This window comes from Littorina saxatilis, linkage group LG4, assembly GCF_037325665.1.
Source record: "Littorina saxatilis isolate snail1 linkage group LG4, US_GU_Lsax_2.0, whole genome shotgun sequence".
Taxonomy (NCBI): Eukaryota; Metazoa; Mollusca; class Gastropoda; order Littorinimorpha; family Littorinidae; genus Littorina; species Littorina saxatilis.
In genome coordinates this window covers 64,372,834-64,395,148 of record NC_090248.1, presented here as the reverse complement: position 1 = coordinate 64,395,148, position 22,315 = coordinate 64,372,834, and the positions used below count along the sequence as shown (strand labels likewise).

At 42.6% G+C, this 22,315-nt stretch overlaps 1 protein-coding gene across 1 annotated transcript in view; it reads left to right on the top strand.

Moving 5' to 3' along the window:
* LOC138965373 (potassium voltage-gated channel protein Shal-like) overlaps positions 1–22,315 on the top strand; it is a gene marked incomplete in the record, with an annotated part of 218,253 nt that overhangs the window by 195,776 nt on the left and 162 nt on the right. The window contains 3 exon segments of the mRNA XM_070337515.1: positions 6,584–6,769; positions 15,428–15,595; positions 18,218–22,315. The exon segment at positions 18,218–22,315 is cut by the window's right edge and continues 162 nt beyond it. Of these exon segments, the coding sequence (XP_070193616.1) occupies positions 6,584–6,769; positions 15,428–15,595; positions 18,218–18,532 (669 nt within the window).

Genomic DNA, 22,315 nt, shown 5'->3' with positions numbered 1-22,315 from the left:
GAGAGAGAGAGAGAGTATTTTTATTTTTTCATTTTCTTGGTGTGAGAATGGTGATTGGTGTCTATGCAAATTTATTTAATTTCTTGGTGTGTGATCGGTGAGAGCGAAGGGTGTGAATGCACGATTGTTTCTTTTTCTTTGTCTTGGTGTGAGAATGACCGGGATAAATGATGTGAATGCACAGTGTTTGTTGTCCTTTGTCTTGGTGTGAGAATGACCGGGATAAATGATGTGAATGCACAGTGTTTGTTGTCCTTTGTCTTGGTGTGAGAATGACCGGGATAAATGATGTGAATGCACATTGTTTGTTGTCCTTTTTCCTTGGTATGGGAAATACGAGGACGGAGAATGTGTATACACATTTGGTTCGGTTTTCGTTTTTGCGTGAGAATCACGGGGCAAAGGATGTGTGTGTGTGTGTGTGTGTGTGTGTGTGTGTGTGTGTGTGTGAGTGTAGTGTGTGTGTGTGTGTGTGTGTGTGTTCGTGGGTGCGTGTGTGTGTGTGTGTGTTCGTGCGTGCGTGTGTGTGTGTGTGTTCGTGCGTGCGTGCCGGCGTGCGCGCGTGCGTGCGTGCGTGCGTTCGTGCGCGTGCGTGTGAGAGTGCGTGTGTGCGTGTCTTGTGTGTGTGCGTGTGGATGTGAGTGCGTGGTTGTGTGCGTGCATGCGTGCGTGTGTGCTTGCGTGCGTGTTTGTGTTGAAGGGACGAGGAATAATTCAAATGACGTGTGGAGAAAGTAAATAGAAATGCACTTTTATTTTTGTTCGTTGTGTGGTTAGTTGAATTGTGCAGTTTCATTGAATGGGGTTGTTATATTAACATAATACGCTTGTTTACGAATAGTATTGCTTGTCTCTGCCTTTTGTTAAGCAAGTAAGAAATTTAATTTAGTTTGTATGTTCGTTCATTTACTACTACAAACGATTGCTTGTATTTTTTGTTTGTTATAAGGCCTAAAAAAAAAAATAGGTGTGGTTACGGTAACCCGACCTACCCTATTTTTAGGGGCCGACCCTATAACTTTTTATTACATTTGTCAAAACAAAACAAAAAACACAAGAAAACGAGTGCAGAAAACGCAATGAAAGCGAAAGCGCCCGAGTCGCACACTTATTTCCCTGTCAAGTAGGTTTAATTTGTACACATTAGAAAAAAATGTAAAAAAAAAAAAGAAGTGATTGCCTACCTTCCTACCCTATTTTTTTTGGCTATGTTACCGTAACCACACCTATTTTTTTGGGGGGGCCTAATAGTGCATTTTTGTTGAACTGGTTGGTAAAAGGTTGTTTATTTGGCCTGAATGTCTCTTTTTCTCTTTTGTTTTTTAATGGTTGCTTTTGTATTTTTTTTTCTCCATAGTTTCGTTGTTGGTAGTTCCTTATTGAATGAGTGACAACACCATATAATTTAACCGCCTTGCTTACTCAAGTAGAGGATTGGCCCGACGGGCATACACACTGACAGTATGGCTTTTGGTTAAAAATGAATTGATTCCTTTGGTAGTGGTTAGAAATAGAAATAGTATTCGCTTGTATGCTTATTTGTCTGAAAAATTGCTTTTGCATCATTTTAGTTGGTGACAGGTGTATATGCTTGTGTTTGTCTTTGCAAATTGCTTTACAGCATCCTTCGACCGGCGAATGAAATCCTTAGAAAGAGTCGCCGCCTTTCTCTGTCGCAGCTGGACTTGGTTTTTTTCAGACTTGGTCCTTCGCTTGCAAGCCTGAAATTGGGCGGAGCAACCTTTTGCTTGGTTTTTGAGCACCCTTTTCCGGCGCATTCCCATCTCTTCACAGTCTGTTGTAGGATCTTCTTTTGCCCCCCCCCCCCTCACCCCGCCCTCCTCTCTCTCAACACCCCCCCCCCCCCCCCCCACAACTTTACCCTGATTTATTTTTCTGAACATTTCGCTGAAACTCCAGTCCAAATAACTCTTTCCGCTGTATTCTATGTCGTAGAAACTTTTCAAGCGAGCGTTCTTGTCATTGACTGTGTCATGTCTCACTTTCATAGCATAGTTTCAGAGAACTATCCTACTAAGAACCATTCTGCTATGTTCCTTGTTGTAAGAACTCTTTCCACGAACGCCCTTGTCCCATAAACTATTTGTAACCGAGTGCCGAAACACTACGATCACCTCGGGAGGCGAAGTGCAATCAAACAGGATTGAAAATGTTAGGGCCAATTTCTTAGCCCTATAAAAACTGTTATGCAAACCCGAAGGTTTCCATGAACATACAGACAATCGGAAACCACCAGACCCCATCACAAACAGAATTCCACAATCAACCGGTGTTGACTTAAAGGTCAACAACTCGGGTGCAGAGTCTGCTGTGAAAGGAGCGGTAGCCTCCCCTGTCACATATTTAAGACGGATGTTTTGTTCCCAAGAACTCATTCCTCTGATATCCTTTATTTAGGAACTCTTGTCATTGATTTCCTCGTCTCAAGAGCTGTCGGTGTAATTCCGCTTGTGCTATGATCTTCTCCTAATGTTTTTCTCGTAGTAAGAGCTCTTCCCGGTGACGTTCTTGTCTGTATTGTTCTATGCAGTGGAACTCCTCCTCTCCTTAGGATCTCTTTCGTTTGATGTCCTTGTCTTGAGAACAATTTTCGATTATTGTCTTCTATGCATTATTCTTTGCCTTGGAGCTTTGCTCAATATTCCTCTTGGGAACTCTTTCTGTGAATGACCTGTCTTGAGAACACTTTTTGATTATGTTCTTCTTTAATTCTTCGACCTGAAACTGTGCTAAAGATTCCTCTAAGGACCTCTTTCTGTGAATGACCTGTCTTGAGAACACTTTTGGATTATGTTCTTCTTTAATTCTTCGACCTGAAACTTTGCAAAATATTCCTCTAAGGAACTCTTTTTGTGGGTGACCTTGGTTTGGGAAAGCCTTTCGAGTGTGGGCTTCTGTGCATCGTTCTTCGCCCCGAAACATTTTTTAAATATTCTTCTTTGGATCTGTTTGTGTTGATGTTCTTGCCTTGAGAACATTTTTCGACTATGTTTTTCTGTCATTATTCGCCCCGGTACATTGTTTACTATTCCCCCTTGAACTTGCCTTGAGACCATTTTCGATTCGATGTTCTTCAGTCATTCTTCGTCCTGGAGCTTTGCTTAATATTCCTCTCATGTAATCGTTCTGTGGATGACCTTGCATAGAGAACTCTTCTCGATTATGTTCTTATGTCATTCTTCGTCCTGGAAGTGTGTTTAATATTCATCCGAGGAACTATTTCTGCGGCTGTTCTTCAAGAACTGTGCTTAATTCTTTGATCTGAAAGGTTGCATGATATTCCTCGTAGGAAGTTTTTTAGTGTGTGCCCTTAGCTCTAAACTCGACGGGCGCTGTGGCGGGGTGGTAAGACGTCGGCCTCTTGATTGGAAGGTCGTGGGTTCGAATCCCGGCCGCGGAAGCCTGGTGGGTTAAGTGTGGAGATTTTTCTGATCTCCCATGTCAACCTATGTACAGACCTGCTAGTGACTTAACCCCCTTCGTGTGTACACGCAAGCACAAGACCAAGTGCGCACGGAAAATATCCTGTAATCCATGTCAGAGTTCGGTGGGTTATAGAAACACGAAAATACCCAGCATGCTTCCTCCGAAAGCGGCGTATGGCTGCCTAAATGGCGGGGTAAAAACGGTCATACACGTAAAATTCCACTCGTGCAAAAACACGAGTGTACGTGGGAGTTTCAGCCCACGAACGCAGAAGAAGAAGAAGAAGCTCTAAACTCTATTAATAATTCTTGCCACTGAAACTTTGTTAATTACACCTCCTTTGTTCTAACAACTTTGCATTATACTCTCCACAGAAGATTTGCTTCATAATAAATTCCTCTTTGCAAATGTCTTTTGCATGTAGAACTCTACACACTTGTTTTCCGTTAAAACTGTACCTATTCCTCGGCCTCTTAAAGACTCTTTTTTTGTGGATTGTGTCAAACAGGGTCTTGTCCCACGAGAGCCTTCTGATGATTTCTTTGTCCCAAGATCTCTTTCTGTGATTGCCCTTTGTCTACAGAATTCGTTCTGTGGTTGCCCTTTGTCTACAGAATTCGTTCTGTGGTTGCCCTTTGTCTACAGAATTCGTTCTGTGGTTGCCCTTTGTCTACAGAATTCGTTCTGTGGTTGCCCTTTGTCTACAGAATTCGTTCTGTAGATGCCATTTGTCTACAGAATTCGTTCTGTGATTGCCCTTTGTCTACAGAATTCGTTCTGTGGCTGCCCTTTGTCTACAGAATTCGTTCTGTGGTTGCCCTTTGTCTACAGAATTCGTTCTGTGGTTGCCCTTTGTCTACAGAATTCGTTCTGTGGTTGCCCTTTGTCTACAGAATTCGTTCTGTAGATGCCATTTGTCATAATCATTGATTTTAGTGTTTTTATTTTATTTTGTTTCCTTTATTTAAAGCACTCATTCTGTTGATGTATGTTGCCATAAGCACTCTTTCTGTGGCTGTCCTTTGTCATAAGCACTCTTTCTGTTGATGTTTTTTTTATGATAAGCACTCTTTCTGTTGATGTAATTTATGATAAGCACTCTTTTCGTTAATGCTCTTTATCATAAGCACTCTTTCTGTTGATGTCCCTCGGCAGAAGCACTCTTTCTGTCGATGTAATTTATGATAAGCACTCTTTTCGTTAATGCTCTTTATCATAAGCACTCTTTCTGTCGATGTCATTTATTCCAGCACTCTATTTGGTGGATGTCCTTAAACACTCTTTCTGATGGTGTTCTTGTCTGCATAATTCTTTTCGTTGAAACTTTGCATAATACTCCTCTTGGACCTTGTCCTGTAGGTTCTCATCTCTGCAATAATTCTTTCCGCTGAAACGTTGCTGAACTTTCTCCATTGGAAACCTTTCTTTGGACGTCTTGAGGGTGCTTATGTAAAACATCCTTGTCCTAACCAACGAGAACTTTCCAGCAGGTAGATCTCTCAAGAATTCTGCTCCCCGAAACCTTTTATAAAACTTCTCGTTTCCATCACGCTGGCCTGTTTGCGATCTTCACCCCTGCCCAGACCTTCGACACAGGACCACCCCCCCACACACACACACACACCACCCCTTCCCTACCCCATATAGAACTTTCCAGCAGGTCTTCATCTACGAATTCTTTCCACTGAAACTTTTGTTGAAACTCCTCGCTTCAAGTTCTCCAGTCTTCCCATGATCTCTCTTCCTCTTCCCACGCCCTCCCCACCACACTAGCGCCCACTCTCCCATCCCCACACACAGCATAACGTTTCCAGCAGTCTCCATCCTCAGAATTCTGTTCACTGCGTTGCTCCTTGAAACGCCTTCCTCCCAGGCCTCCAGCCTGTCTGTGATTCATCGCGTTTTCTCAGGCGACACTGCCACCACCCCACCCGATCTCCAAAATTTGTTTGACAGGATCGCACATTGAAACTCTTCATTTCCTGCTCTCCAGCTTGCTTTCCGTCCTTCTCCGTCTTTCCGGGCCCTCAAGACCACAGTAGCTACCCCCCCCCTACACACACACACACACACACACACACACACACACACACACACACACACAGAACAGTCCAAGATGTCTTCCTTGAAACTTCTCTCTCCCAGCACCCCAGCTTCCTTTCCAGAACTCTTGTCATCTACCAAGGTCATTCAAACCGCACTAGCACCCCCTAACGCCATGCCCAATTTCCCCATCCCGAGAAATGTCCACCAGGTCTGCTTTACATTTGATTCGTCCAGCACTCCAGCCCGCCTCCCAGTCCTCTCCCTCTCTTCGTACCCCCCCCCCCCCTCGATCTGCCCTGCAAATTCTCGCTTCCAGCAATCCAGCTTGGCTGTGCTCTTTCCGTTCTTTCCAGGCCCTTCCCATCCCACCCCCATATCCTCCCCCCCCGACCTCCCCCCCTCCCCCGAACTTTTCATTAGGTCTTCTTTGAAGCTTCTCGCTTCCTGCCTTCCAGTCTGGCTTCCATCTCCCCCTTCCCTCCTTCCCGCCAGGCCCTCCGGATCATGCTAGAACCCCTCCCCTCCACAGCCGTAATTTTCCAGCATGTCTTCATCTTCAGAAGTCCTTTCAATGAAACCTTCCTTGAAACTCCCGTCCCGCATGACCCCTTTGGACCAAATGGCAAGGAAAATGAAGAATAAGAGTATTTGAAACTCCTCCATTCCAGCACTTTAGCCTGTCTTCCCTAACCCCTCTTCCCGGGCCTTCCACGTCGCACTAGCACCCCATCTACGCCACCATCCCTCCACCTCTCACCCCACAGCTCTTCCTTGAAACTTCTCGCTTTAATCACTCTAACCTGTCTTCCTCAACCCCTCTTCCCGGGCTTTCCACGCCACACTAGCACCCCAGCAGCAACCCCACCCACACCCCCACCAAAGACCCTCTCTAGCTTCCCCCAACTCTTCCTTGAAACTTCTCGCTTCTAGCACTGCAACCTGTCTGGGATCTCTCTTCCCCTCTTCCAATGCCCTCCGCACCACACTACTAGCACCCTTCCCCCCCCCCTCTCTCCCCCCTCCTCCCCCCCCCCCCCCCCATCAGGTCTGTTTGTACTAACCTCCCTGTGTCACCGTGTTGCTCGTGCAGGAGGTGCGGCAGGCCCGGATAAGGATGGCGAAGAACGCCAGCGGGGCCGAGTTCATGAAGGCGAAGAAGCGCCTCGAGGAGGCCGTGATCGCCCAGGAGAGTGGCATTGAGGTGGACCCGGACGATCAGGAGGGGATCTTTGCCATGCAGCACCACCACCTCTTGTCGTGCCTGGAGAGAGCCACGGTATGTAGGCCACAGGAGGTCTTAAACTCTTCCCTTCTCCCTCTTTAGCTAAAACTAGCTTGTTTTGTTCTCTTCTTCTCGATGGCTACCTTCTGCTACCTCCCCTACATCGCCCACTTCCATCGCTGCTACAACCACCACCACCACCACCACCACCACCGCCTCCTCCCCTTCAACAGATGACCAAGATGGTGTTGGTGACAGGGACGAAGGGAGACGGGGATAAGGGAGGGGATGAGGAGGATGAGGGAGCCTTTGTGTCACAGCACCGCCATCTTTTGCAGTGTTTGCAGACTGCTATGGTATGTACGTGACTCCAGGGTGACTCCTGCCCTCCTCGTTCAGTGACGCATGGACCGCTTTCCTTTTCTACGGTGTAGAGGCCAAACTCCTCACCCCCTCCAATACTCCAGTTCACGGCGAAGTAGAGTGATGTAAGATATTTAGACAAGAAAGTTATAAGCTAAGAAGATAGCGACAAGAAAATTATAAGCTAAGAAGATACTGACAAGAAAGTTATAAGCTCAAAGGAAGGTAGGACTATTGTAAGAGAAGATAACGACAAGAAAATTAGAAGCTGACAGAAAGGCGAGACTATTGTAAGAGAAGATAACGACAAGAAATTTAGAAGCTGACAGAAAGGCGAGACTATTGTAAGAGAAGATAACGACAAGAAATTTAGAAGCTGACAGAAAGGCGAGACTATTGTAAGAGAAGATAACGACAAGAAATTTAGAAGCTGACAGAAAGGCAAGACTATTATTGTAAGAGAAGATAATGACAAGAAAATAAGCTGACAGAAAGGCGAGACTATTTTAAGAGAAAATAACCACAGAACATTTTAAGCTGACAGAAAGGCGAGACTATTTTAAGAGAAGATAACCACAGAACATTTTAAGCTGACAGAAAGGCGAGACTATTTTAAGAGAAGATAACCACAGAACATTTTAAACTGACAGAAAGGCGAGACTATTTTAAGAGAAGATAACGACAAGAAAATGAAATGCGAGTAGTACTATACGGGTAAATGAAATAGCGAGAAATGAAGTGAAATATAATGAAATAGAATACCAGGAAAAAAAGAATAAATGCAATAATGAATAAATGAATGAATCTGTTAATCAATCAGCAAATACCTCTGAGACAAAAAAGGAATATAAAGACTGAATTTGGGAGGGGATAACAGAATTTGGACAGTCTTATTGCACGCAGGTTTAACTGGAGATACTTGCCAAGATAAGGACATTTTTGCTGCTGAACTGAGCACTTAAGCTCATACAGATTAGGGATTACGCATTATCTGTCCATTAGGGTAACATGAATAAAATTGAAAGGGAAAAGAATTTCTAGGGATATGAGTGACAGGGAAGTTTTATAAATTGTCAAAAAGACTTTTTCTCTGCTTTTGCATGCCTGCGCAAAACAATTGTTGACAAAATCCACGTTCACTTTTTTCTACAATGTTAACAGTTTTAGCTGCTTGACAAATTCCTCTTCGTTGGTCCATCTTTTTAAACTCTTTTTCTCTGCAATGTCGTGGTAACTGTACATCAAAAAAAGTTCCCAATCCCGGTTCGTCCTTGTTGAAGGACTAAAATGGTAAGTGTTCTAGCATGGGTAGATAGAATTTTGTCTTAAATTATAAAATATTCGATATTCCGCCAGAATGCCACTGTACAACTATTTCCCTGTTTTTATACATTCATTTTTGGGTAGGAATAGCTTTTCCATATTGTTCTTGTTCACCGTTTATCTTCACTGGACTTTTCTTCTTGCCTGTTGTTAAAAGTACCATGTTTCTCGTATAAGCGATCGATCGTTTGCACGTCCTCTGTCTCGGCTTTCACATGTGATGAGAACTTCCTGCCACTTTGACACATACAGGGGAACCTTCCTTATCCGACCCCCCCCCCCCTCCACAACTTATGACCTACCCCATTTTAAGACCTTGCCTTGACAGATGTGTTTGTCCATAACCTCTGTAAATCTACTCCCGTTATAAGACTCTCTCCTTGTACGACCTGAATTTCTCGGATTTTGGAATTCTTAAAAGTGGAAGGGGAGTTCAGCTGTACCACAAAGTGACACCCTAGCTTGTTTCTGTGAGGATTTTGAATTTTTGATGAATTAATTTTATTAATGACACTAGTGTCAACTTGTAAAAAATTAATTCAGACAAAAATAGTCTCCACAGAAATCACCCAGTTTGTTCTTTGGTATGTGTCTAAAGACTAATCTTAAGTAGGCGAAATCGACTTCACGAAAGTCGATGCACGAAGCTTTGCACTGAATTTTCAACAACAACAAAAATAGATAAATAAACGTTGTCTTCGCGAAGTCCACTTCGGGCTCAATTAAGGTCGACCTTTAAGCTTAAGGATGTTCTTATCCTTTGTTAAAACGTTGACAGATAATTATAATGGTTTACACGGTCGCTCACACGAGAAAGGATGATGCCTTTAACCTTTGCTTTTCTCCTCTAGTGATGTCTTGCTCTTGTGTCGTCCTCTTTCTCTTCAGACAGCTTCATGTCAGCTCATCCCATCTTTCAGTTCATTATTAGACTCTAGGATGTGATTGGCATTTTGTCTCTTACCTTTTGTCACCAAATCTTGTGTGGATGTCGTCATCGTCATGTGGTCTTTTGTCACCATATCTAGAGTAATGTCGTCATCGTCATGTGGTCTTTTGTCACCATATCTATCGTGAATGTCGTCATCTTCTTGCGGTCTTTTGTCGCCATATCTAGCGTGAATGTCGTCATCGTCACGCGGTCTTTTGTCAGTACTGTTAATTGTCATCGTCAGAATATGTGTCGTTTGTGTCATTATTGTATTCGTCAGAATATGTGTCGTTTATGTCATTATTGTCGTCGTCGTTTTCATCATCCGGGTCTTTATCATTATGAGTGGTATTGTCGTAATCGATTGAACAGGTGTATACATCATCATCATCATCATCATCATCATAATCATTACCTATCATCCATCATCATCGTCGGCATCACCAGCAGCAGCAGCAGCAGCATAATCATCATCATCATCATCATCACCATCATCGTCGCCGTTGTCGTCGTCGATTTGCAAGTATTTGTATAAATCGAAACCGTATGATCCGTTTGTAGAAATACCAAACACATGAGATGGTACCGGAAGAGGTCGATAGAAAAGCAGGGAAAACTAAGGGAAAACAACTCTTCCACAACTCATACAAATTTGACAGGGTTATTTCCCAACATTAGGGAGATTCAAGAGACAGCACGTTTCGTTTTGCAGCTCGTTTCGTTTGGTGAATGAGTCACCCCGCGAAACGGAACGTGAAACGAGACGGCATAGGCCACAGACAAGATTTAGATGTATTCACGTTTCGTTTCGGAATGAAGGAAGGGCGATAAATCTTCAAGTGAAATTATCACGTCTGTCCTCGATCAGAATGGGGAAAAAAAACCCTAGGAGGTGGTCCAGAATCGGGCATACTTTGATTATTTTCAGTCCAAATAAATCACACAGACTTTGTTTATACAAAATCACATACGAAGCCAGAATAAAAATTCGATGCGATGACCTACTTCTGCTTCGCCATTTGCTTTCTTCACCATGAAGTTGGATAAATGTACCAGGATCAGCACCCTTCAAAATATTTCAGTTCACAACAGTTGTCTACCTCCAATGAACACATTCTCAGCGCTGAAAGACTGTGAAAGGGTTGATGAATCTAGCAATGCATAAAATGGCCAACAAATAAAACTGTTAGTGTGCAAAAATACTCACAAAAGTTGACGAAATATTGTTCGTTTTTTGGGGGTGGAAAACGTGACTGCGTTTTGACGTTCCACGTTCCGTTTCAGTTGACCTTCACCTTTCCAGCGAGAGACTCCCGAAATGATGACGTTTACCACGACTTCAAAACGAAACGTCCCGACGTTTCGTTTATTAAATCTCCGTATTGTCTATTGGAATACCGGTTGATTTTTTTCATTCAAGTAGGCATGAATATCAAACGAGTGGGAATGGGAAGTAACTCTCAACAAAAAGACGACAAAACCAAGTAACTCTCAACTCAGTCTTCTATGAAACAAACGCACACACGGACACAGACACAGACAAGGACACACACCACCACCACCACCACCGCCACCACCACCAACAACAAAACAAAAACGACAAGGGAAGTAACTCTCGACTGTTCGACGAAAAAGGGGGAGTACGGAAAAATTTGCATAATTGCATTACCGTTGGCACGGAATTTACTGCCACCCCCTGCTTCATCACAACTCACGCTGTAGGCGCGCCGAAACAACTGACAGCTGGTCTCGGCGACTATCACCATCGTGATCGATTTGCGCGATTGCAGGAACTATGCAAGAGACAGAATGCACCGTTGACGCTTCTAGGGGTAGTCCCGTAGTTTGGCTAATGAATTAGCGCGCCTGGAAAGGTCAGGCGTGGGTCTAAGTCCGGTCACTCTGCCTGTCTGCCTGCTTGCCCTTCCCTGGCCCAGGATCCCAGAGTGGCCGCCCTTGGCCAATTATTCTGATACAATGGGATGAATAGTCTGTGTGTATGGATAAGGGGTTGGGGAGGTGTTGCGTGTGTGTGTTGTGTGTTGGTGGGTTGTGTGTGTGTGAACTCAGAACTCAGAACTCAGAACTCAGAACTCAGAACTCATTTAATTGTCATAAAAACACAGTAAAGGGTTTATCAGACACGAAGTGGATATTTGTAAAGACAAGAAGAAATGTGTGTGTGTGTGTAGGGGCCGGGTAGGTGTGTGCGTGTGTGTGTCGTGGGTGGGTGATGTCTCAGTGTGTGTGTGTGTGTGTGTGTGGAGAGAGAGAGGGTGGGAAGGGGTGGGGGGTGGGGTGGAGAGCAGGGGACGCCTGTCTGGTGATGCTAAGTGAGTACAAAGAAATTATCGACGGAGATTACAGCGATTCAAAGAGATGATTAGTGGGAGGGTCGCGGCCCCCATTCCCGGCACGTCTGGTATTCTTCCAGAATAAACGTGTGAATACTAGCAGTATGTTTAGGCTGCTGCTGCGTGTTTAGACGCCCTTCTATAGAAAATTAGCCGTCTGTTGACTGCCTAGGCGTGATGTTAGGGTAGGAGAGACATAAATGTATGACTGCAGACATAAATGTATTACTGAGAGACATAAATGTATTACTGTACAAATATTAAGCGTCACAATTCTGGGTTAGTTGGGATTTGAAAAAGCACCCTAATTTTAGTAATAAAATTTACAACCTTTGGGTAAATACATTTTGTTGTGGTTCATCCCCAAGTTTTGTAAACGTTTTTCATTTTTGCCATCATCATCATCATCATCATCATTATCATCATCATCGCCGTCGTCGTCGCTGTGGTCGTCAGCAGTAGTTGTCATCGATCGTCATCGTCCGAATCATCATGTTCTTCCGTCATCATTGACGTATTCAAAATCGTCATCGTCGTCCTTAAACATTTTCAGTGTCATTATCAGGACAGACTCACAATTCGTATCTTTGCCATTGTTCTTAGAAGATGGCTTTTCTCATTGGTAATTGTTCCCAATATAGCTGTCTTTGCAAGATTAAATGTACCGTGTAATGATGATAGCATTGATATTTAAAGCAATGGTTATCTGACTCGAACGTACCTGACAGCTCTCTGAAAGCAACGAGTGGAAAACCTATTAACAGTTCGTATTTGTGGTAACAATAATTCTAAATCGGGATATGTTTACACATGTTTCATTACTTTTGTGTATAGTTACGGATTTAATTGTTTTGATAATTTAGTTGCTGTTATAAGTGAAATTGTTAAAGTGTGTGTGTGTTTAATGATTATTAGCCTATGTTGATGGCTTTGTGATAGTATTTGTTGGGCTAGTTATGATGCGTGTTATATACATTGCACTACTGCAGGTTAGTTAAAGTAATTGCACATCACTGATAATTCGATAATAATTTGTGTTTTTTTTGGTTTTTTGCGAAGAGATCATATATTGTCAGAAAAATCTCATTACCTATGAGAGAAGTAAACTTAATTTTCCCTCGCGCTTCGAAATTCTCCTGCAGGAGTAGGTGGATTTGGTTGATTGATTTCTGATGCTTGCCCTTGCTCCTTAAAATCCTATGGATCATTCATGACTATCTCAAATCTCCTCCCCCTTTTGTATTTCGAGTTTTCCCTGTAAGTATAACTCTTCCACAGACGTTAAGGACCAGTCAAGAAAATGGAAACAATCTTGCTAAAAATCATAGATTGCTTATTTTTCAGACTTCAAAGAAGGACTGTGATTGTTGTTCTGGAAACGAATCGGCAAATAGTTATATTTTGCTCTGTAAAACACGTGGAAGGATTCGACATGTGGGGGAAAAAGACGATGGTTTTCAAAGTCCTATGAAATCGGTGCAGGGCTAAAACTTGTAATGCAAGTACTACAACAGGATCCTGTCAATGAATGAAGTTTGCCAGCTTATGTTTAAAAGCGAACATAATTCACTGTAGCAACAAGCCTGCATGACGAAAACTGATACATTTTCTGGTCTGGTCCTTAACTGTTTTTGGGAGGAGTATTTTATTTGAAACAACTGCAGCAAAACCTCATTTCTGATTGTCTTAAAACCTCCGTGAAAATGTTGTTTTGCAATATAACACAGTCTTTGTTAAACATTCGTTGCCTTGTGCTTGTGAAGCTGATGTTCCCATATGACATCGGTTGCTGTCGGACGTCCATGATTAAAGGCGCAACTCGTCCCCTGTAAACCGGTTCGACTCACAATTTCAATCAATCAATCAATGAGTCTTATATCGCGCATATTCTGTGGGTACAGTTCTAGGCGCTCTGCAGTGATGCCGTGTGAGATGGAATTTTATACGGCCAGTAGATTGCAGCCATTTCGGCGCATATTTACCTTTCACGGCCTATTATTCCAAGCCACACGGGTATAGGTAGACAATTATTAACTGTGCCTAAGCAATTTTGCCAGGAAAGACCCTTTTGTCAATCGTGGGATCTTTAACGTGCACACCCAATGTAGTGTACACGGGGGGAGGTTCGGACACCGAAGAGAGTCTGCACACAAAGTTGACTCTGTGAAATAAATTTCCGCCGAACCTGGGATCGAACTCACGCTGACAGCGGCCAATGAATACAAATCCAGCGCGCTACCAACTGAGCTATATCTGATCAGGCTAATACATGGAAACCGAACATCTCTCCATTTGGACACATACTTAAAATCAACATTCTGGCTGCTTCTTGAGCAGACTGAGAAGTTTCTTGATGAATTATTTTCACAGATTAAAAAGCAGTGTCCGTTAAGAAATTGAATCATGAAAATTGTTGAGGTTCTGGCTCCAGATGGCTTTGGAACCAATGGTTCGGTTGAGTACCTGTTCAAGATAATTGAACTGAATTATTTACTGAATTCTCAAGTGATTGCGATCGTATGTAGTCTCAAATATGTATATTTCAATTTATTTAACACTAAAAGCACTAAGGATGCTGATTTTTAGTATGTGTCCAACACAATAACGCACGTAATTCGAATACCTCTTTAATCTATAAGGGATGGCCTCAACCCATGTACAAGCCTGGTAAGATCTGAGAGAGTGAGTCGAATCGTTTACACATGAAAGGCAGTGTATTTGGTATTGTCTTACAACAGTACCTTTGTTAAGATTGACCCCATATATGTGCTTGTGCTAAAATGTCGACTCCAATTGCTTACATGTGAAGTTTGATATCCCATTTTTGTTAAATATTTGTTTCTGTTGGCTTACATTTACAATTGCCAATATTGCGCTATATGATTGTCTTTCCGATATAAATATTACCAAAAATATTGTTTTATGATTATATTATTTTTGTGAAACACTCTTTGTTATTGTTTTGATATTCATTGTTGATATGTGATTTTGACTATGTTAACTAACCGATGATATTGTAAGTGTGACAGTTTTAGTAAGTAAAGCTGGAATGGAAATAATAGAATAATGTGAATATTTACCTAACGGATTGTGTCCAATTTTTAGCTTATTTGCATTAGACTTTGTTTCTTTGAATGATAATGTATATGTTCTGTGTGTGTCTCTCTCACTCTGTCTGTCTGTCTGTCTGTCTGTCTGTCTGTCTGTCTGTCTGTCTGTCTCTCTCTCTCTTTCTCTGTCTGTCTGCCTGTGTCTGTGTGTCTGTCTCTCTGTCTGTCTGCCTCTCTGTCTCTGTCTGTCTGTCTGTCTGTCTGTCTGTCTGTCTCTGTCTCTCTGTCTCTCTCTCTCTCTCTCTCTCTCTCTCTCTCTCTCTCTCTCTCTCTCTCTCTCTCTCTCTCTCTCTCTCTTTTAGTAGCACGTGTATATTCAGTACTCACATTAAAAACATATTGGTGACAATAGCCCTGATAAAAGGTAATATATCAAAAAAAAATATGTATTATTGATGAATTACCTTTCTTTCTAGTATCTCAACACACACATACACGCACCCACGCACGCACGCACGCACGCACGCACACACATACACACACACATACACACGCACACACACACACACACACACACACTAACAAACAAACAAACAAAATACGAACATGCATACCTGTAAAAGCGTCATTTTGGCGCACATCCTCAGCTTCAAGCAAAAAAACTAAAACAGCTATTTTTCTTGTTTTTCAGGATCGGGAGTTCGTTGAGATGGACATGACATACAACGGAGCCCCCAACAAACCGTCGGAGACTCCTCCTCCCTCCCCCGACCCCTCCATTGGTTCTGCAGAGCGGCGGAGGGGAATGGGATGCTGCGCGCGCAGGTTTTCGCAACATCGAAGATTTCTAGTCAATAAAGTAATTTCTGAAGCAAAAAAAAAAACCAAAAAAAATCCTCAGGAGCTTCAATGTTTTTTCACGTTTTTCTTGTTTTAATTGTAGTGGATAGAATTGTTGGTTTTTGGCGTGGTGCTGGTGTTTTTCAAGCACTTCTTGTCTTGCTCCTTCTCACACATTTTTTCCTTCCCACCCCTCCTTTTGTTTTATATAGCGCAAGACTCGTAGGAAAATAGTCAGGGTGTAGCAGTTAGGTGATTTTTTTCTGAAGAGAAGCTCTTTATTTATTTTCCTGGTTCTACTTAATATTGTGTCAGTATTCTATTTTCTTCCCTTATATTTCAATCTTTTTTCTTTTTCATAAACATTTTGTGTTTGTTTGTTGCTGTAAAACTGTCTTGTAGTGGCGATCTCCACACTTTGTCCTTAAAAGTAATTCACATAGTATTGGTAGGGGAAAGCACCTTCCTCTTCTCATTTTTTTTCTGTGAGTAGTTTCCCCAGAAGATTGGCTGTTTTGTGATTTAGAAACCGTTCCTTTGTTGTCACAAGTTTAGTATCTGTTTTGATGTGAACACTGTTTAAACCAGAAGCTCCGTTCCTACACGTTTTTTTTGACGCTGTACTTTTCGATAAACTTTCCACTGAATTTAAATTTTTTTTTATATTACTCTTTCTTGGAGCACGTTCTTTTCATGGGTTGCTTGTATCCTAGTCTGCCTTTCGTGTTCTGTGCTTAAAGCTACAAAGTCTTAACTTATAGTCGTAAAAAAAAAGATAAAAAAAAAAGACTGCTAACGTTCTAAATCTCAAAATCAAAAAACCAAGAATTGTAGGTTATTGGAACGTTTGATTCATGACAAAACAAAACGTTACAGTTACAGTACGTCGACACAGTGGTTTTTTTTAAGTAGACAGACATACAAACACTTATGATACAAATAATGAACTTATCTTAACCCCTTCACTGCCACAGTGGTAGTAACTTAGGCCAAAAAAAAAAAATTGTCTGTTTAGGGTAACATGACCAAAAAAAGTAGGGTCGGTAGGTAGGTAGGTTTTTTTTTTTTTTTTTTTTTTTTTTTTTTTTTTGGTGTGTGTAAATGCTATGTTGACTGAACATTCACTTCTTATATTTGATGAATACATGTTTCAAAACTAACGTATAAATAAAACAGAGAGAAAGGGAGAGAAAGAAACGCCAAATGTCTCTTTTTAGCATTTTTACCTCTTTTTTTTTTTTTTTTTTTTGAAATCAAAAAAAAGTTTTTGGGTCGGCGCCAAATCGATAGGGTCGGTCGGGTTACCCTAAACAGACAATTTTTTTTTTTTTTGCCTTATCTTAAGGTACCTCGCCTGCATCTTGCAAGCGAGATTCATTGACCATTTTGAAATGATTTCATTATTTATATCACACATGTCTGTCTGTGTACTTAGAAAAAACAGGGTCGACATTCTATAAATGAAACGTTTTGTTTTGTCAATAGTTCAACGTTCCAATAACCTACAATTCTTGTTTTTTTTATTGTTATAGTCGTCAAGTTTTCTCCAATGTAAAATGATCGAAAAGCTGTATTTGTAATGTTCAGTATTTCCTTTTTCCAAAGTTTCCACAACCCTTCATGTGATTGAATGTTTCCAGGTTTTTATTGACATATTTTATCCTTGTCTACTCCTTGTAGGCGTAATTTAAATGCAGTTGTAGAGAAGAAAGTCGTGTTTGGCCCAGTTGCTAACAAAAACGCTGAGAAATACCGGAGCGTTGCTGAATTTAAATTGCACAAGAAAGAATAGATGCTAAAGTTTTAGAACATTTAACCAAATGCTGAGGTACAGGCCCATTTCATTGCAAAAAGACATTGCGGAGGAAAGAACCAGTTTAGATCAAACCATTTTTCAAAATCATTTGTCAAACATGAAATTAATCTTTTCTCTTCCCCATAGTCAATCGTCCGACTGCATATACCATAGAATCATTAATTTATAAACTTATATAAAGCACTAGTTAAATCCATCATGTGCTATTCTTGTATTGCGTTTAGCGTCAATGCCAAATTGAGCACGAACACAAGAACGGTTTTCAAACATCAAAATTTAGTTTTTCTAGCTAACACACAGAAAACCTTAGATATTTGTTGTTGTAAAAAAGTAGCTTGGTTTTTGATGCTTCATATTGTCCTAGGCTTGTCCTAAGTGCTCATGTTCCGTTGTTATTTGGTCCAGCTAACTCAGTGTATCCACTTTTCTCCTATCAACTATACTCCACATTATCGTAATTTAAAGTGCTAATGTCACTTTGTTATTTGGTCCAGCTAACTCAGTGTATCCACTTTTCTCCTATCAACTATACTCCACATTATCGTAATTTAAAGTGCTCATGTTCCGTTGTTATTTGGTCCAGCTAACTCAGTGTATCCACTTTTCTCCTATCAACTATACTCCACATTATCGTAATTTAAAGTGCTAATGTCACTTTGTTATTTGGTCCAGCTAACTCAGTGTATCCACTTTTCTCTTATCAACTATACTCCACATTATCGTCACTTTGTTATTTGGTCTCTAGTCTACTCACCATAGCCACACACAGTGTTGTCTTCTACCTAAGGTCATCCACTAACGATCTCTCTCTCTCCCTCTCCCCAGAACCGGTCATCTAACGCTGGACATGAGCCGGAGCGCGAAGAGCTGAACGACATTCAGGTGCGGCGTCCCCCCGGCCCCCTCTCCCGCTCCCACACCTCCCTCAACGCCATGGCCAGCGGGGTGGTGAGGGGGAGCAGCTCTAACATCAACAACAAGGATCCCCACCACTCCAACACGCTGACGGTCACCACCGCCATCGTTACCATGCCAACGCCCTCGACCACCTCCGAAACGGAGTCCGTGCAGACCCAGAGCACAAGCGGAACTCTCTCGCCCGCGACGCAGTCCGGGGTGGTTAGAATATCCACGTTATGAGACCGTTTTTAGCTGGGTTAAAACGAGGATACAGTTTTTGTGTGAGACAGTGGAGTTGCCGGTGGTGTGGTTTTCCTCCTCAAAACTGACACCAGCAGCGGAACTCTCTCTCTCACTCTCAGCTGCGACGCAAAGAATGAGGTGGTTGGAAACCCCACGGAACGAGGATTGGTTGTTTTGCTGCAGCTGTGAGACCGCGGATTGGTGTTGCCGCAGATGTGATACCATGGTGTTGCCAGAGCGATTTTCTCCGCTCTCGTTGCCTGTGGGAATTTTTCCCTTCCAAACACCAGCGAAACACTGGCACTGGCCAACGCAGTCCGGGGTGGTGCGAATATATCCACGTTTCGAGACCGTGAGGTGTGCGTACAAATCAGGATTAGGTGTTTTACCAAGGTGTTTTACCAAGGTGTTTTACCAAGGTGTGTGAGACCGAGTGGTATGTTTGCCCTACGAGCACTCGTGAGACGGTCCCGTCCGCCACGCATGTCAGAGTGGTTAGAATATCCACGTTATGAGATCGCCCATGTGTGTGAACATTGAGGATGGTGTTGCCGTAAGCCCATGAAACGGTCTTGCCACATTTTATCAGGCTCTGGTGTTTCCCTTGGGGTTTTGTTTCCCTGAGAGTGAGAGCACCAGCGGAACGTCGTCTTCAGTCACGCAATCAGGAGGGGTGAGAAGAAGCACATCAGGAGACACGCGGTGTTGGCAGTGCTATTTTTTCCCCTCAGAGAACAAGTGGAACTCACTCACCAGCTGCACAATCAGAGCTGGTTGGATGGAAAATTCACGTGATGAGACCGTTACAGTGAGGTTGGTGTGTTGCCAGGTTGTGCGACCTCGTCAGTCGACACCAGTGGTATTGTTTGTCTGAGCTGTAGCGCTTGGGATGCGAGCATCCATGACATGGTACCGCTGTGTTATGAGATGGCTAAGGAGGGTCGGCTTGTTCACTGATTCCTATTGTTTTCAGCGTGCTGGTGTTGCCACGTTACGTTACCACCGACAAGCCCAACCGGTCGTGTTTTTAACAGTGGCTGGTAAGAGATCTGCGTGTTGAGACCACGTGTGATGCTGAACCAAAGTTGTGTTCAGGTCGTGGACGGACTTTTGTTTTTCTCCGTTCAGACAAGGAGTAAAGGTAGAGCAAGGCTCATAGTCATCAGAGTCAATTATGAGAAAGGAGGAACTTTGTATTTTTTGTTGTTGAAGGAAGCCAGAACTTAGAGAAGAAGACCCTTGTGAAAAGTTAGTATTGAAAGATCTTGGTTGAAAATGGACTTAATGGAAAATGGAATCAAAAGCTTTATATATGCCTACTACCTACCCTTTGCAGATAGAAAAAGTGAGAATTTCTAGAGTCTCTTTAGAGGAAGTGAAAGAAGGAACATCACGATGAAGCACGTACCAAAGAAAGAAAACCATCACCCGGCGCTGAAGAAAGAAGAAAGAACGCTTCAAGTACAAAGACAAATCAAGACACACGCGCGCACGGTTTGGAGGAAGCTTGTCAGCAATTCTGAGAAGGCTGAAAGGAAGATACGTTGACATCTTTCTTTGGAAGCGAAAAGTGAAGATGCACTGTCTTAGAAAAGGAGATGCCAACTTGGCCGATATTTCTAAGCAATAGTGGCAAGAGGAACAACAACAACAACAACAACAACAACAACAACAACAACAACAACAACAACAAAAGGCTGTACAATCTTCCTCCGAGGTGTTTCTGTTTTAAAATGATTGTGGCGTGAGCGTGAAAACCCCCCCCCCCTTTACCACCCACCCTTCAGCGTCTCGTGTCACTACTTTCTGTCAGCACCACCTTCTCTACAACAGCGCGTAGTGTGACGTCAAACGCGTCATCATGCGTCATCAGTCACGTGAGCTGCGTTCCTGCATCGTCGACCATGTTTTCTGTCGGGTCAGTCAATGCGGTGAAATGACATGTCGCAGTTTGCACGTCACAGGTCGTTTGCACTCATCTGCTGTATTTTTGCGTCATCAGTAGGCTGTGCATGACGTCATCGGACAAACTGTGACGATGTTCTAACAACGATGGACCCAGCCCTCGCTTTACCCTTCGCCAAGATGGCTGCCCATGAGGCTTTTCTCTGTGAGACTAAGCCGTGGCCTCTTCCTCATTGTGAATCAGTATTTGGAGTGATGTGTTTTCGTGATTGTTTGTCCCATTTCATTTTATTTTGGACCTGTGCGGTGTATTTTCACCGGAAGTCGAATACGCATCTGCCACAGTGCGAACTCCCTGGAGGATATATAGTGTGTTCAGCTCAAATGCTTATAGTTCTGCTGTTGTGATCGAGGGTGGAAATCATGGACAATTCTGTGGATGTATGATGACACGCTTTTAAGTAAGTGCACATGAACCATAACAGTGCGAAGTAATAAGAAACGTATCGTCTTACCCTTGATTTGCAGTATAAGCTTGTTCAACAGAATCGAACCGAACTTGTATGACCTGGGGTTTGAAGGAAACAACACCGTACCTCCTTTACAGACTGGTCGTGTGAACTCTAGTTATGGAGTCATTCAAAGCTGCGTATCAGCACTTTAAGAGCTACAGGAACAAGTCTTGATTGAGGGAACCCGTCTGAAGCATGTTCTAATCAGGAAGAAATTAATCACACACCAAAATTTGACAGGGTTTTATTCAAAGTCAGCACGAGTTAGTACAGACGAATGGGAAACGTTTTTCTTCTTTCGTTTTTAAGCTAGGGGACTCGCTGCTTCAGAAGAAATCCCGCATGGTGTTATTGTAGACCATTGGGGGGTAATGTCTGCACGAACATGTCTGCTAGCTTTAACAATGTGTTCCATTTTAAGTGACGGTATGACTTTCGTCAAACCTGTGACTGTCAGACCTGTTCTTCGAAGCACTCGATCGTGTTTTGTGTGTGGACTTTTTTTTTCAATCCAAGATTCAAGTGATATTTCGATACTTGTGAATATTGGTTTTCACTTACCAAGACACTTTTTTCCTCTTCCTATTCTCGTCTTCTCGGTTTGCCTCGTTCGTTCGTTTGTTCCTTCACACAGCTAATCATTGTTTGACTCTTTTTATTCGACGAAGACAAAGGTTTAAATTTTCACCAACGAGTGTTCGTGTACAAGAGAGTGTGACCGGTCTGTGAATATGCGCACGGTCCCGTGAGTGTATAACGTACGATGTGAACTTTGGTATGTAAAATTAAAGAACAACTTGTGTATATACATATATATATAATCCGTTCAGCACTCGCAAAACATACACAACAAAAGACGGTGTTACCCTCAAACTGACTGGCCAACTCAGTCTGTCCGTGTTTGCAAAATACGATTGTTGTCAGGTGTTCCTCTTGTCACGGCGTGTGATACTTTTGATGATGATGATGTGACGTCACTTTGGACCTATTCATTCCCCTTGTCTGTCAGAACACCCTGAGCACTTAGCATAATTTATTTGTACTTTTTATTTATTTTTTCAATGGAACACTGTATCTCCACACTTTTGCCATTTTATCTGAAATTGTTCGTTTGTTGAGAGATGGCTGGAAGTTCAAATCCCTGAAGCTGTGATCGCTACTTTGTGCTGTGTAGAGTGAATATTTATTGTTGCGCGTGGTCGTTTCCCTTGCGTGACATATTCCAATCCACCTTTGAAAAAACTTGATTTGGTGACACAATCTGTATGTTGATAGTCTCGGTGCCCCAAACGCGCTGGGACTCGAGGGCTGCGTATGAATACTGTGCATTAAGTCTTGGTTGACCTAGGCTGGTGTATGTTGA